Raw genomic sequence first — 12,668 nt, forward strand, 5'->3', positions numbered from 1 at the left:
TTTCTGGAGATGAATGGGTGGATAGATCCATGGATGGTTGATGGATTGAATGATTTATGGAACGATCGTCGGATGAACTGACGGATTGACGGACAGAAATCAAAGGTGTGCAAAACGCTGACATATTTATTGGTCGCGTGATCTACATAATTGTAAGTGAAAAAATTGCAGGTAGGTGAAGGGGTAAAAATTGAAATAGAACTAATTTCATTTTACACGAAAAAATGAAAGCAAGACGTAAACGGAAGTTTAAATCAGAATGAAAATCCCGACGCCACTGGATTTCCTTTCACGAACCAAAAAAAAAAAAAAAACACATCGAAATGAAGACCTAAAGAGAAACAGATTTTAATGTTCCAAGTTAAAACAAATATGTTTATGAAAAGTCAAATCAGGTGTAAAGCATACATATTATTTTTCAAACGAAAACGACTTCAATTCAAGAAACAAAAAGAATAACAATGGAAATGAAACCTTAAGCCAAAATGGCTATTAAAATATAAGTTACTTAATTATGAAACAAATAATAAAAAACAAAAGGAAATTCAATTTAAATTTTAAAAATGAAAATTATCGCAAGAAGAGTTGCCAAGTTAGTTTAAAACATTAATAACTTTACAAATGAATTTGTGATCATTCTTGTGAGATCTACAGAAAAGTCTTACAATAGTAACGATTCTGTCAACGTTTTAAAGGAACAATTGTTTTAAGAATTAAGGGCAATGTAGTCACAATGCCATTATGTATAAAAATTGTGGTATCATAACTCAAAGTTGTATGACAGCAAGTTTATCAACAATTGTTCTTCAAATAAAAGGGATATTGATGAGTACAGATGTGTTCAAAAAGACACTGTCGAACGGAACAGAAGTTACTGTCATTATCCTGGACACAGAGGGACTCGATGCACACAACGCATGTAAAGAAAACGATATGCTTATATTTGCTTTGATGGCCTTAGTGTCGTCTTTGTTGGTCTACAGCAGCAGCGGAACCGTTTGTGCAGATGACATAAATAAACTCAGGTATGTAGGTCCAAGAGAGAGAGAGAGAGAGAGAGAGAGAGAGAGAGAGAGAGAGAGAGAGAGAGAGGAGTTCGACGAATGTGTATTACAGATATTGTTGGCCGTCCTTGGCTCCTTATAAAATGTCATTATTACAATTATACGTGCTGGAGACGATGGGAATTTTCTTAACGTTTCCATTGTTGTAGTTGGGTTAATAGATTCTTTAACGTGATTAGTTGGAGCGGGAGTACGCCAAAGAAGACAACCCTACTGGAGAATGAATTTATCAAGTTCTTCCCAAATTTCATGTGGCTTGTACACGACGTTACTATGTCATTCGTGATTTTGAAAAACGGTGAAGATGTAAAAGTGGACTTCAAAAATTACCTATTGGAAGAAGTAAGTCTTACGTGATTATCTAACACACTACCGAAAATTACGTCCGTGGTATGTGATTCATATTGTATAAGAAACACGATTGAAACTAATTTTGGATAACTGGATAGTGAACTAATGTCGGTTTAATCTGCAAATTTAAGCTCCTCTACCTTTCTCTTTAACCAACGAATTTGTTTTTATGAGTAACTGTTATTGCGACATTCGGCCATAGTGCGCCAAGCAATTTGAGAAATGTAAAAACTATAAAGATCCAATTCTCCTGAGTGAGTTCCAAACGTGATACTGGGTGAAGTATTTTTTGAAAAACAGAGACAGCATGAGTCTATTATTTTCGCGTTCCCTCACATTTGATCAGCACTAATTCCTTGAAATCTAGGACTATGAAAGAGCAGGGCAGGAAGTTTTCCTAACAAACAGAATTTGAAGTATGGGTTACAAGAAGGGCAAGCAAAGGTCTAAAACTAAGACTGACATCGTCTCCGTGGACCTAAATTTACAGGTATTGAAACTAGAGAAGGAAGACGATACGACCGAAGGCGAGGTAACGGACGCAACGCTACTAGGAGGGCCTTGTTAAAGTGTTTTCCAGCGTTCGATGCCCTAACGCTCTCCACGCCGTCGATAGAACCGCCAGTGTTGGCAGAAATGGACAAAGGAAAGAATAAAGGGAGCTTAAGCAAGACTTTCTTGGCAGACATCGATGTTTTCATAACACGTTGTGGTACACTCATGAAACCAAAGAAGGCCTGGCCGTATGACGGCAACATCAACGGATACCGTAAGAATATTTTATCGTTTCTTATTATTGACTGTACTTTGCCTACTGGTGACGTTTTCTCGTCATCAGTGATTTTGCAATATTCTTGTCTTGCGACGCACCTGTACTGGTCGAAGAAAAAAGTATTGACGTTTCAAGAGATGACATTTGCTAAGACTTCCCTCAATGAAACTTTCAACCATTCCTTACGAAAAAAAGGAGCAATATCAGGGGTCACCGTCCAAAGTTTGGTACCAGAGAAAAAAAATTAACATATACCGATATTTGAAATTCAAAATGGCCACAATCTCTGTCTTAACTCTATAAGGAAAAATACAACTTTTGATTTTCGAACAGTGTGACGGTGAAAGTATTTCTAACACTAAGAGCTTTAAATTTACCTTACAAGAGGTAGACCAGAACAATATTTAACTAATAAAACAAACACAAACCCGTGAGATAGCGAATATCTGTCCCCTGGCTCGTTCTACCCGTAAGTTTCTGTTATTGTCTTATTAGAGTTTGCCAACATGCTTCAGCAGTATGTATCCAGGTTTGCGGAAACTGAAGAAATCAACGTGGATGCTGTTGTCCCAACTGTAATAGAAGCCCAGCTACAGCAAGTAGTAGATCTGGTGTTTACCGAATACCGTAATGACATGGATGAATATGCAAAAACAGCTCTTCCTTGTCAGAACTACGAGATCATCAAGAAGCACAACGATTCTATGTATCAGGCAATGAGAAAATTCAAAGAAAATGCAAAATGCATAAATGATGCCGATAGTCGAAAAAAATACAGAGATGCATTAAAGGTAGGATGTCAAATAACGATGCATTGTTGTTGTTGTTGTTGTTATTATTATTTTACTATTACTATCGTTTTGGTTGCTGTTGTAATCATTGTTATCGTTGAGGATGTTATTGTTGTTGTTGTTGTTGTGTTGTTGTTGATGATGATGATGATGATGATGATGATGATGATGATGATGATGTTATTATTATTGTCTTTGCTGTTGTCTTTTTTGTTAGAGCCACGTAATGACAATCACCGTACAGCACGAACTTCAAAACATGACAATTTTTACCTTACCTCAAAACTATTCCTTTATTTTTGTTCTTTATAATCATGTGTCCCGTCTAAATCATTCCCAGGAAGAGCTTGCCCGATACAGTGACGGCGATGTCGTCGGTGGCTATTTACGCATCATACTGGACCAAAATGAAAAGATGTCTGACGAATTTTGTAAACAGCTCGTTGATGAGCTGTTCATAGAGAATTCGAAGCCAGGGAAGATACACAGACGGCAATCGTCTGGTTCAAACATTGACCTTTTGAACGAGCAGTACAAGGAGATGGCACGTGGCCCACAGATGTGGCATGTTTATAAAACTAAACTGGCTGATGTGAGTCTTTTTATATACATTAAGTTATATCGGATGTTTCTCTGTATTATTTCTTGAATTGTATCCATGAACGGTTAAACTAAATGAATACAATAACCAATCTTTTGTAGAAAATAGAAGACATGTCAACAAGCAGAAGGAAAGAATATGCATCCTTTAAAAATAATGCTGATCTCAACATGTATGTCAGAGTAAAAGCAGCAGAAATAGAGGAACTGGTAAGTAGAAGCATATTACGTGACTAGATCAACGGGTAGATGGTGCTGTATTTGGATGTTTAATACATTTATTTGTAAGCTTCATGTATTTGCAAATTAGGTGTACAAGAATTGTTCTGTTTGTTTTTTGACAGGAAAAGAAGAGAATTAAAGAAAAGATACTTGCGATGGAGGAGGAGGAGGATAAAACAATTGTAAGTTTTATACCACTCTTACAGTGCCTGTCAATTCGATAAGACAACTCCGTGTATGAGACGGACTCATTGCGTATAGAATCACAGTATCTCAGGTATCACAACGCATTTAAAAGTCAATGACTCATGGATTTACAGCAATGAGTAAAGACAGAGAATAAGGCAACTCTGTCTTCAGCCTGAGATATAAACAATCGGTTACACTTGATCGAAAATGTAACTGTTTTGGCACGTTCAGCTGAGAATGGAAGAATTGAAGAGGTTTCCTCAGACGACACTAAATGGAAAGTCACAGATATCTTGTTCTAGCTTTCAAAGAAATTAAAAACAGCTATCTTGTAGATAAAAGTCCAATCATCTGATCAGCCATCGGTCTAGACAGAGAATGCCATAAATGGACAGAGTTGCGTCATGCTGGTTTACCGTAGAGTTTATGATATATACAATGTGTCCGTCTCATATACCGATGTATGGCACAGAATTGAAACCATCTGTATGAGTACCGCTTTGAATTCTTTTTTCTCAAAAGCCAAAAATTATTAATACATATGAAGTTTATATATATATATATATATATATATATATATATATATATATATATATATATATATATATATATATATATATATATACACATACCTATATGAAAGTCCAGAGCTGGATTATTAGATTAAAACATTTATTCGCTTCTCAGAGTTTCGTGCATCTTGCGATTGCAGTCATCAGGCAACTGCCAAATACTAACCAATACATTCTAGAGTAATGAGAAAATAGAACAAAGGCATTCTGAATGGAACATTATCGAGATGCGCGTATTTACGCGTGCGCATACGTGTTGGATAGCAGAAATCTTTTAGAGTGCCTGCGGCACGAAATTAGCTCATTTCTTTTGTTGAGCGTTGCCGTGGTTGGTCTACATATGATAAAAAACTTTTCCCACAAACACAAGTTGCACTTCTTGTTGGTATTGGAGTATGGCTTAGCTTGTTTTACATTTTTCCATTTGATTTCATACTCAATGTTCTGGTATTTTAAGTTCCAAATATATTTACTTAACTCTGTTGCATTTTTATAGCGTTGGTTTTTGAACGAGCAAATATGGTTTCTATATCTAAATTTAAATGTTGTATCACGTAGTCCGATGTAAGTTTGTTTTGTGTCCGATGTAATGACTTCCGCTTGGTATACTATGTGTTCATCATTGCAACTACCATTCATCGGGCATTTATTATTGCAGTTGCAGTTTTCTTATTCTCTTCACTGGGGTTTAAGTTGTTTAATTTACCTTTGTTGTAGTTTGTTATTATTGTACCAATATTACTCATGCAACTATAACTAATTTTTAGTGTATTTCTCGAAAAGATTTTGTGCAAAGGATTTGATTTGGTGAAATGCTTATCGATCAGACTAAGGAAGCATTTTCCTATATTAGTATCCACGCTTTTGCTGTAAGGGGGGTTGTACCACGTAATACCTATAGCTCTAGTTCAACTATTGAGCACTCTGCCAGTCCGATGAAGACATCAATCTACGTCCTGCTCGTATTTAGCTCCATATTTTTGTTGAGAACTCTGACCGACTCTTCGCGTGTCAACATGGAGAAAACCAACTTAGGATATTCGACCAAGAACATTCCACTGCCATCAAGAAACGAATATATGAAGAGACTCATTGAGAAAACTGAACATTTTCTTCGCCGTGTGCGTTGGATAGCGCACTTCTTCCTTAACCCAAGAGAACCAAAGACAAAGGAAACCTACGGCTTTAAATCACGAAATTCGCCGCCACAAGTTGAAGAACTGAAACCTTTCGAAAACGACATGTTAAAACTCATCCAAAATGTCAAGTTCAAAGATGTCAAATGCTGTTTCCAGAAAAAACTATCCAACGACATCAAGACCGTCATAAAACCAGGTAAACTTCTCATACCAGCGGATAAAACCACAAATTACTACAAAATGGACACTGAATCTTATGACAAGTTACTGAAAGAAAATATCACAAAAACATACAAGAAGTCCAATCCAGAAGTAGTTACCGCAATCGACGCAGAAGCAGCCAAAATAGCCTATAAAGTTGAATTAGACGATCGCATAGAAAAAATAGCACAGAAGGAGGCATATATCACCCTTAAAGACCATAAACCCCATTCAATGATCATCCGACGTGTCGCCTAATCAACCCAACCAAATCAGAAATTGGCATGGTAAGCAAGCAAATCCTCGATAAAATTAATAAGCCAATCATCAATGCCACGAACATCAACCAGTGGAAGAACACATCAGACGTCCTTAAATGGTTCAACAATCTAGAGCATAAAGAGACGCTTTCCTTGATAAGCTTTGATATATGGAATTTACCCATCGATCAATGAAGAGTTACTGACCAAAGCCCTAAATTTTGCCAGCGAATACCGCCAAATAAGTAGTGACGAATGTGACATCATCATGCAGGCCAGGCGCTCATTGTTATTCGAAACCAACATACCATGGGAGAAGAAATCGTCATCTGACCAATTCGACGTGACCATGGGTTCATTCGACGGAGCGGAAATATGTGAATTGGTCGGTTGCTATATACTGTCTCTGCTCACTGAAAATACGGCCAAAATGTCGGGCTTTATAGGGACGACGGGTTAGCAGCTTTCAAGGGAAAACCGCAAGAGATTGAAAACATCAAGAAAGGAATCTGCGAAATCTTCCGCAACAACGGTTTAAAGATCACAGTTGAGGCTAACCAAACCATTGTCAATTTCTTGATGTGACGCTAGACCTGAAGAGTGGTTAGCACACGCCATACATGAAACCGGGTAATGTGCCATTGTATGTACACCGCAAATCTAATCATCCACCATCCATCCTGAAAAATATCCCTGAATCGATCAACAGGAGACTGTCTAAAATATCATCAGACAAAGAATCTTTCGACAACACCAAATCTGCATACCAGGATGCCTTGGATAAGAGTGGATACCATTACAATCTTACATACAAAGAAGAACCACCTAAAAGGAAAAGAAATAGACAAAGAAACATTACGTGGTACAACCCCCCTTACAGCAAAAGCGTGGATACTAATATAGGAAAATGCTTCCTTAGTCTGATCGATAAGCATTCACCAAATCAAATCCTTTGCACAAAATATTTTCGAGAAATACACTAAAAATTAGTTATAGTTGCATAAGTAATATTGGTACAATAATAACAAACAACAACAAGGCTAAATTAAACAATTAAACCCCAGTGAAGAGAATAAGAAAAACTGCAACTGCAATAATAAATGCCCGATGAATGGTAGTTGCAATGATGAACACATAGTATATCAAGCGGAAGTCATTACATCGGACACAAAACAAACTTACATCGGACTATGTGATACAACATTTAAATTTAGATATAGAAACCATATTTGCTCGTTCAAAAACCAACGCTATAAAAATGCAACTGAGTTAAGTAAATATATTTGGAACTTAAAATACCAGAACATTGAGTATGAAATCAAATGGAAAAATGTAAAACAAGCTAAGCCATACTCCAATACCAACAAGAAGTGCAACTTGTGTTTGTGGGAAAAGTTTTTTATCATATGTAGACCAACCATGGCAACGCTCAACAAAAGAAATGAGCTAATTTCGTGCTGCAGGCACTCTAAAAGATTTCTGCTATCCAACACGTATACGCGCGCGTAAATACGCGCATCTCGATTGTTCTATTTTCTCATTACTCTAGAATGTATTGGTTTGTATTTGGCAGTTGCCTGATGACTGCATCGCAAGATGCACGAAACTCTGAGTAGCGAATAAATGTTTTAATCTAATAATCCAGCTCCGGACTTTCATCTACCTATAGCTCTAGTTCAACTATTGAGCACTCTGCCAGTCCGATGAAGACATCAATCTACGTCGTGCTTGTATGTATGTGTATATATATATATATATATATATATATATATATATATATATATATATATATATATATATATATATATATATAATATATATATATATATATATATATATATATATATATATATATGCGAAGTATACAGATGTCCCACTGGTAAATCACAGAAGTCGATCCAAAAAGCAGAGCATTATAAAAATGAACACAAATATAAATATAAAGCAAAAAGTAATAATGTCTGTTACTTAAGTTTCAAACTTCCTGCAACGTTCAGACAGAAGTGAAAGGATTCTTAACAACACATTCATTTTTATTTTACGGACGTACTATTCTGTTTGTAGGTGGTATTAAAATTACATAAAAAATGTGTGTTTTGGTGACTACATTTTGAAACCAACTCAGAGCGTTTGTTCAACAGCCTAGATTTGTCAACATTGATTGTGCAGTTTTTTCTGATATACAAACATTGCTTCGCTTGCTTATGTTTGAGTAACTCGATGCTTTGTTAATAATTGTCATAATTTTCATTACAGTAAAATATTAACCAATCAATTTAATACATTTCCCCGACAAATTAGCGAGCCATGACGGTTGAAGATATCGCTGACCAGCTGAAACAATCAGAAGCCGATTTTCAAGAAAGAAGTGGCTCAACACAGGTCCAGATTGAAACACTCAGACAGACCCACGTGGGTATTGCAAAGGATCTGCAGCTCCTTCTCGGTGACATGACAGAAGAGAAAAAGAAGAAACATGACGAATTGACGAGAAAACAGGAGGAAGTGATGCGACAGTCCTAAATATCATCTTATTTCACGTGGGAAACGTTGAAAAAGTGTCATTTGTCATGTAAACTTAAATCTTACAATTCATTCGTATTACGAATAGGAAAACAAATAAGGCTTATACTGTTTTTAAAATTAGTTGTCTTCATTAAATATGAGAAAGCATTGCACACATCATGTTTATCATTGTGTCCGAAATCATCTCTGACTTTATGATTCAAGACTGAAATATTAAATTTTGTTGAAGATCAATGGACAGTAAGTAATGTCTTAGATTTTCTGCATTCGCAAATCATTCTTTCTAAGTTTATAGCGACATGTCATCAACGTAAGTGATTCGTATGTATAAATTGCGGGAAGCGTTTTTAGTAAATCAGTATGTGTTGTTTCTGCGCTAACATACTCTAGCTATTGTAGACAGGATGCAAGCGATATTTTATTCCATGTAATTTTCTTTTTCGTGAATATACTACGCTTCTAACGGGGGGCCGGCAAAAGAAAGTATTATATTAGTGTTTGAGCTCGTCAAGGGGAATTCTACATATCGAATGATTGTCTCCTTTTACAAAAGTTATTTTGAGACGCATTATATACAGGCGTTTGATTTTTTGGACTTCATGATGTCTTTGTGTGTAACTGTTTGATATGACTTTTGACCTAAGATTTTGGATAACGGGCGGGAATGATAGCTATAAATTTGTAAGAAAAACCCCATATCACGATGCAGGCCTTGAAGTTGAAATTACAGTCTAGTTTAAACGATCAACGATTGCTTCACGCAATATTTTCGTCATACAGTATTCAGTTATAATTCTTTATCGACACTGTATTTTCGCGAACCGATAAATAGGGGAAAACATCATCATATTCAATAAAAATATTGCAACAAAAATCAAGGAACACTCTGACAACAGCTTCTTAATAAAAACATGGACTCTCTCTAAAGTTTGTAACTGCAAGCAATATTAAGTAAAATAATATTTAAGTATATCTAGGCCTGTAAAACTTTTTGCCTGCTTTAATTTTAGGATATGAATTGTATTTAACTATTCTGTCTGGTTGTTACTATGATATTCAATTATTTTTATGAATCGTAAAATATTTGACAGTTTGAATTTCAAGAATTGCAAAGTAAATACTTAACTGAAAACTCTAAGAATGTATTCCATTTATACCATACAGTAACACGTTCAATTTCCCGGCTGGAGCAGAATTATGGCAAAGCAGAGTACAGTTTGCTCTCTGAGCTTTACACTCCGCACTTCAGAAGGCGATTTATTAGTTTGTATAAGAGGCTCTGTCAAGCTGTAGATCGAACTCGGCACAGGTGCAGCCAACTTGTAAAAACGCCCATTTACTGTTCGTAACTACCGTTTTGTATTTGGAGAACATGTGCTGACGCCAAATAATAATGCTAACTACTCTCCAGTAGCTATGGTCTGCCACTCTTCACAGTGACTAAATTTCCTCACTACCATCTCCCCATTGCGCACACCGCCTTCTCTCCCTAAAGTTCTATCAATCACAATATTCCCTCCCCCTTTACAATCTACAAGCCATTTTTTCCCGCCTACAGTAAAAGCTGAAATTTCTTCCCTGTCCACGGTAAACGTTGGCAGTTTTCTCTGCTCACTGGTTATTTCAACTTTAACCTGCCCGCTGGACCACGGTCTTGCTCGAACAGCTTTGTTGGCTTCACCTGTTGGTTCTCTTCAGGATATATAGCATACTATAATTTTCCTCTCCGAGATAACATCACTGTCATTGGTTTGCGATGCACATAGTGACACCACAGGGGCTCATAAGTGGCTATTTAAGTCAATATTACAGCGTTTTTCTTTCTTTTTCAATGTTACAAATAAACCAGCTGAAGAGCACAACACTTGTGTAGCTGTCTTTTGTGTAGCGTGTATTGGCATGTATAGTGCGTCCTCGTAAATGTGACCTTTAGTTCTGTGACCTCTAGGCTCTAGCCATGCCTACTTCCTGCCCTGCCCTCGCTATGCGTACAGTAAACACAGCGACGTCTGTACGCATGGCCAGTAGGCATGGCCAGAGGAATTGGCTAGAGGTCACGGAACTAAAGGTCGTATTTAAATATGATCTCATTCCCCATTGAGGGCGCACTATACATGTCAATACAAGCTACACAAAAGACAGCTACACAAGTGTTGTGCTGTTCAGCTGGTTTATTTGTAACATTGAAAAAGAAAGAAAAACGCTGTAATATTGACTTAAATAGCCACTTATGAGCCCCATGTGGTGACACTATAAGGTTGACCTCTGATACCCTAGATGACCCCTGTGTTAACATAGATTGTTCGAGGCCAATGTACGCTGCGAGCAAAACGAATACGATAGGGTTTGACATATCGACACTGCCACTCTTCGTACATGTTCACTGCAAAATAAATGTATCTGAAATCTTACATAGCTATCATGGTAGAATTATTGTGTTTCTGATATGGTACATTACTTGTTGCCATCTTGTTGATGAATAATGTCGTATGGTAGTCGGTTTATAGAGCTTTCGATTTGTTTGATTGCTGGGCATGCGCAGTACATGTAGGTATGCAAAGTTTCTGAGATACACGCCATGACAGGTTTTTGCTATAATAAGCGATTGCGTACATTGTAACGGTTATCAAAAACTAGTGTTTTGACCTTTCACAAACAGCAAGTTTGCTCAAAGCCCGATTGTTGCTTTAACATGTTGTCAAACAACTCAAACAAGCTCATAATTCTAATATTATAAGTCATCGGGGCACCTCTTTCAAAGAGGTCACCTGCTTAATTGTCAAATCAGGTATATTTGATGACATTTCATAGAGACCAACCCTATGTGCCCAGGCCGGGTCTCACCACTGTGGTCAATATTCCAGAGCCCACCTGATTCAAGAGTTCAAAAGCGAAATTGACTATTAAAGTGAAATTAACGTACAGTACGTTTCACCTAGGTACCGCAACTCAGCGTATGAGACGGACACAATCCACGTACAAAACACACGATTAGCTTGGGTATCACGGACACATTTCAAAGCCACCGACTCATTGATTAATTACAGTTATACCACTCTCCGCCTCGTGCCCATTGTTCTAACCATGCTTTCTAATTTCCATAACCGAATATTTTATTATTACCACCTGGCTTTCTTTTGTTTAAAAGTGTCCGATTTACAAGTTCTTTTGTTTAAAAGTGTCCGATTTACTAGTAAATCGGACATTCGTTTGTTAAAAACTGTCCGATTTACTAGTAAATCGGACACTTTTAAACAAAAGAACTTGTAAGATGGACACTTTTTAAACAAAAGAAAATCACGTGGCGACGAGTAAAAAAAACATGCGAGACATTAACCAGAAGGAATTTATTTCACCATCAAGTACAGAGTAAAGACACTTTAAAAGAATCACCGGACTGAATTAATTTTGCGTGACTGTACATCTCAAAATCAATTACAGGTCACCGTGAAATAACGGTATTGATTGCAAATATCACTTCTGTCTTAGGGTTATTGTTATCACGATCATTCGAAGCTGAAATTTAAGACTTCAAAACCAGTTGTCAAACACTGAATATGGAGATTTCAGTCGCCTTTGGTAAAGTTAAATCTAGCTGCAAGCAAACACACGCAGTACCACAGTCATTGTGGATCTAGACATATTGTTTTTTTGTACTTGCAGTTTCTGTTGCGCCTTTCTCTGACGTGGCTGTGTAGCTTGGTCTTCCGATTGTGGCCGTTAGCACTGGCGTGACAGGGGACTTTTCTTTTCCATCTTTGGCTTTGGTAGTTGAAGTGCACCGGATACAGCTTTCATTTGTACTTCATCCGCCATATCGAACTACGTAGAGCGACTCGGCAATTGCATGTATGCTGCTCAAAGTTTTCGACCCAAATGAGCAAAGCGTGACTCTAACGTCGATCTGCAAACACCTTTTCACTTCATTCAACCAACCAATCAAGCAAAGTCATACAATTCAAATAAACCAGGTGCTCAACC

At 37.0% G+C, this 12,668-nt stretch overlaps 1 protein-coding gene across 1 annotated transcript; it reads left to right on the forward strand.

Moving 5' to 3' along the window:
* Positions 1-2,051: 2,051 nt before the first annotated feature.
* LOC139125943 (uncharacterized) lies at positions 2,052-9,391 on the forward strand. Its single transcript, XM_070692018.1, has 6 exons — positions 2,052-2,184; positions 2,683-2,978; positions 3,319-3,570; positions 3,681-3,788; positions 3,923-3,982; positions 8,463-9,391. The coding sequence occupies exons 1-6, from the start codon at positions 2,052-2,054 to the stop codon at positions 8,682-8,684; spliced, it is 1,071 nt and encodes a 356-aa protein (XP_070548119.1). The 3' UTR covers positions 8,685-9,391.
* Positions 9,392-12,668: the final 3,277 nt, after the last annotated feature.

The sequence above is a fragment of the Ptychodera flava genome (assembly GCF_041260155.1).
Source record: "Ptychodera flava strain L36383 chromosome 3 unlocalized genomic scaffold, AS_Pfla_20210202 Scaffold_26__1_contigs__length_13983176_pilon, whole genome shotgun sequence".
Lineage (NCBI taxonomy): Eukaryota > Metazoa > Hemichordata > Enteropneusta > Ptychoderidae > Ptychodera > Ptychodera flava.